A 4887-nucleotide genomic window follows, 5' to 3' on the forward strand; every position below is an offset into this window, starting at 1 on the left:
GACATTCAAAAATACAGATTCTATTGTCAGATATAATACAAATACTAAAGATATGCATGTATTGCTTTCAGCGAACACGGGAAAAAAATTAGAGGAGTGTTAGGTGGTTCGGCGTAAATGACGTACCAACGTCGACAATTCTGTATCCTATTCAGCCACATCGGTAACACCATCGTTTTCAGACCCTAAACTCTCAAATCCCAGGGCGGTCACCGCTGATGTATTTATGTCGTAGAACAAAACGTCAATTACCTCTTAAATTGTGTCAACCACAGACCTTATTTCGAGCATTATTCCAACCTATGGAAAATGCATTGCTTTTTGAGAAGGAACCGGAAGTGCAAAAATGCTAACTTACTTCGGGTTAAGAGCGTCACTGCGGCTGCTCGCTGCGGCCCGGAAGCATTATTTAGACACCCCGGCCAGCATAAGTAACTTTCAAATCGCCCACACTGTTTGCTGAGGAGCGCAGCGCGAGCAGTGCTCCGGGAGCGGGAGCGCACTGGAGGCAACATTCACATACAGTCAGTAGTGGGAACCGCAGTAAACAAAAGGCGTTGCCATAGCAACGTCATGTTTATGTGAAAAGGGGTGGGTCAATATGACCCGTGGCGGAAAGGTACAACAGAGGGTGCTACATGACATCACTTTGTGTGTGTGTGTGTGTGTGGTGTGTGTGTGGTGTGTGGTTGTGTGTGTGGTGTGTGTGTGTTTGTGTGTTGTTGTGTGTGTGTGTGTGTGGTGTGTGTGGTTTGTGGGTGTTGTGTGTGTGTGTGCTGTGTGTGTGCGAGCTGACCACATACACGATTTTGGCGTAGCAGTACATTTCCCAGGCCTATTACGCCGCTACGCTGACTTGAAATCCTACGCATTACTAACAATCGAAAATGAATCGGTGGAGCTGGCAGCCTCGGCACCGTGTGTGACATCCAACCATGAGCAGCACTAAAGCTCACATATAAGCCCGTTTTATGATTGTCCCTGCGTTGGCAAAGAGCCAATAGGTCGCTTTACTTCTTTTTGTAATGCCCCTCACTACTGTTTACCAGGAGCTATGCTGTTTTGGCTCCGCTGTTTGATGAAGATTCTATTCATTGTAGACCAGCTGCCGTGCGGGAGTTCGTAGCTGGTTTCAGAGTCGATAGTGCCTATGGAAAAATATGTGAAATCCATCCATCCATCCATCCATCCATCTATCTACCGTAATTTTCGGATTATAAGCCGCGCCTTTTTTCCCATTTTTCGACGCTGCGGCTTATATAACGGTGCGGCTAATCTATGGATTTTTACAGCTAACGGGCACACCTTTAACTCTATGGGCTCTATGGCCGGTCCGCGGACCCCACCTTTAAGCGGCGGGTTCCAGCAGGAAAAGCTGGAGGCCGGAAAAGAGTGAGACAGGTAGCGCGCAAAAGTAAAAGTGGGACCGAGAGTGGTACGAGAGACAGAACGAGAGCAAAACAGACAGACATTACGAGAGCGAGACAGTTTTTCCCCGTACCGCTGGTTGAAAACCGCTGCTGTAGATCACTGCCGGTACGTGCGCTGGGAGCGCACCGTTTAAGTTTGAAAGTTGAAAAGTTTGTGTGTCTGAAACGCTATGTGATACAGTACAGTTTACACAGCACAGTACATGTTCTGTAGCTACTATTGCACTAAATGGTAACACTTGAATATGTTATGCAAATATACAACTTGTTTGTTGAAATGTTAATAAATGGGAGCTTCCTCAAACAGCCATCTCTTTCCCGACAATCCCCTCTGTGCACGAACCCTTACATATGGTAATTAAACATTAAAACACCTGCGGTTTATAGTCCAGTGCGGCTTATATATGTACACATCATTCAATTTAGCTGCTGCGCTTTATATTCAGGTGCGCCTTATAGTCCGAAAATTACGGTATATATTCCTAGTCAACCGCTTATCGGCAAAGGGGCGTGAAGGTACAGTAGCAGTTCTGGAAGGGGTTCCAAAACTTCTCTTTCTCTGGCCATGTTAACCAGCTCTGTCTTGGGAATTCCAAGGTGGTCCCAGGTCAGGGTGGGGATATAATCCCTCCAGCTGGTCCTCGTTAAGTCATTTAGTATTCAACCAGAGAGGTTGACCAAGCTTTCTTCAACTAAACACTGAACAACTCAAACTCAGCGAGTTCCAACACTTGCGACTCTCTCAGCAGAACTGCTGGGTCCTCTGTAACAGCAGCAAGAGGAGGTTCTGATGGTCCAGGATCAGCAAATAAATGGTATAGAATAGGGGCCAATGCCCCTATAACACTGAGCTTTGCCCATTGTGGAGAGCTTGTTAATATCATGTGTGATTGAGTTGGAGCAAAGACTGTGATTTAACTTGAGCGGCAGTTAACAAGAATGTGTTTTGTTTAGTGTTTAATTATGTCGTAACATTTTAACCAAGTTACTCAATGTTTTTTTGTTGTACGTCATGACTTTATACTAACCTCAAGATATTAAAATCTCTAACCTTGTATTTTTCTTGTTCGTCCCGCATTGTGCCTCTCTAATTAAATAATTCTCCATAGCACGGCACCCTTGATGTACCTAAATTAAAGAATGATTTTGTGCTAAAAAGGGTTTAAATGATATTTCCCTTTCAAATGGATTTTCACTTGATAATGTAGTTATCCTCATTTAATCTAGTTTACAACTAGAACATGTAAAGCACCACAGGTCACCTCTCTAACAATTGAATCACAGCAGGGAATCTTTCCTCCAAACTTTACAAAGTCCTTCACCTTGCTTTAAATACTTTAAGGACCCTTTCAGTTCTCTGTCCTTCATCTGTATATTTAACCGCCCTGCCCTAATCACTTAGTTCTTTTTTACTCTTCAAATGGCTTCTCCTGATGTTTCAACTCCATGCCAGTTCATTCCTGATCAAAGGCTGCTAACAGAGAGGCAGGGGGCATTTAGGCCTAATTAGAGCTTCATCAAAGTATGAAGTACCATAACATTGTGTCCTAATGAAGGTCAGTGTAGTTCCAGTAATACAAAATTCGTCTCAAAGATAGCAAATAAGCTTGACTCGGACAAAATACGTCTCAGGATAGTTTGTTTTTTACTTCCACAAAAAGGTATCAAATACAAACACATATTCTCTCAGGTCAAAAAACTATGTTGCTCGGTGCTTCTTTCTCCTTCTCACACCCCAATCACCAGCAGCTGCCGTCGGCTATAACGTCTCGTAATTCAAATTAAAAACCGTTACCCCCTCACAGTTGTATGCCAACCAGTTGCAGTTTACATACATGTTGATCAAAATGTTGCTCACTTCTTCATGTTATAGTGTTAAAATTGTGGGAAGTTGTGTTAATTGGTAAAAGAATACTGGATTTATGGTTAAATGTGTTTTGAAGGGTCACAGTGACATTGATCCGTGACCACAACATTTGTATCAGTTCAATGCCCCCACCATATCATAGGGTATCTTTTTGTAATTGTCTTTAAAAAAAAAGAACATACGGTATACTGCTCGAGGTTCTTCTCCTTGTTGGTCTCCGTGTCCTCCAGGTCTTTGTTGATGGCTGCGATCTGCCTCTTTTTGTCGTTGATGGCCTGGTCCAGAGACTTCAGCTCCTTCTTGATCCACTTGTCCCTCTCCTCCTTGGAGGTGAACTGGCTGCCTCGGCCCTGCTTGGCGTACAGGTCTGTCCTCTCCTGGGTCGCCTGGGCCAGTCTGCAGGGCAACACAAAGATAGTAAAATATTTTTTAACTAAATCACAAGTTCACAATGGAGCCATTTCCTGACAAACTGTGCATGCAGATGTTCAAAGTCAACAACCTTTTCCAACAGTTACAGATTAATTCACAATCCCATGTAACGACACCTGAATTAAATGTGCTGAATTTAATCGACACACTAGAAGCCGGGTTTTGAAAAGGGTGTGATACAAGAATAAATACCTCGGATTTTATACATTTTTGTCTATTTCCGGTTGTAAAGGCTGCATTAGAGTAAAGTCATCTCATTTTCAGAATTTACTTGAATGTTCTAGAAGTTCTATTATTTGCCTTAAAGTGGACCTATTATGCTATATTGGCTAAATATATTGTAGGGCCATACCTATACAAAACGTGTCTGTGAAGTTTTTTGCTTAAAATACCAAACAGACCATGCATTGTAGCCATGCCTCATACTGCTCATACCCTTTTTTGCAGCCCTGTTCCAAACAGGCTGATTCTGCTTTAAATGGAACGTCTGCTGCTAGCCACGCCCCTTTGTAGCGTCACACAGCGTTCCCCTGCTCGAGAGAGATTTCTACCGGGAGAAACTCAGCAAAACGCTGCGGTGATTAAATGCCATGTTATGCTCCTAACCACTTCACGCTTTATTTCTGAAACAGTATGGAGCTGAAACCTTTCTCTTTACCACAAGGACATTACGTTACACATATTCTCTCCAGTAGCCTACAGCGTTAGCTCCATGGTTAGCTGTGAGTGTTAGCATGCTTGCTAATGTAAACACACAGCATTACTCTCAAAACACGCCGCGCATTGTTTCTGATACAGCACATAGCTTGACATGTTCTTTCTTAAAGAGCATCTTGCAGGTTTTTATTTATTCTACATTTATGCTTAAACTTGCTTGAAAATTACAATTAAAAAAGTGAATGCAGGATTTGATATGTTTTACGAGACATAAGGGCAGGAATTCAGAGGGAAAGGAGCAATTTTGAGCTCTGCTCTTAAAAACAGCTTTTTTTTAAGGTCATACGTCAAACGCGTCATATTACATCACACAGGGGACACATCTCCGCTCTCTGACCGCGGGTATAGTGGAGTTGCGTTGAGTAGAGCGGTTGTGTTTTAAGGAGCTGGTATTTTTCGGTAGTTTTACATTGTATTTCACCATTTGTAATCATGGTGCAG

At 42.9% G+C, this 4887-nt stretch overlaps 1 protein-coding gene across 1 annotated transcript in view; it reads right to left on the minus strand.

Annotated features, from left to right (window-relative positions):
* Positions 1–3740, minus strand: part of LOC104956613 (structural maintenance of chromosomes protein 3-like) — a gene marked incomplete at both ends in the record, with an annotated part of 17084 nt that extends 13344 nt beyond the window's left edge. Inside the window, one exon of the mRNA XM_010784125.1 lies at positions 3480–3740. Coding sequence (XP_010782427.1) covers positions 3480–3740 — 261 coding nt within the window. The remainder of the gene's footprint in view (positions 1–3479) is intronic.
* Between the last annotated feature and the right edge of the window lie 1147 nt (positions 3741–4887).

Source organism: Notothenia coriiceps, unplaced genomic scaffold, assembly GCF_000735185.1.
Source record: "Notothenia coriiceps isolate Sejong01 unplaced genomic scaffold, NC01 NC01_scaffold00026126, whole genome shotgun sequence".
Classification (NCBI taxonomy): Eukaryota; Metazoa; Chordata; class Actinopteri; order Perciformes; family Nototheniidae; genus Notothenia; species Notothenia coriiceps.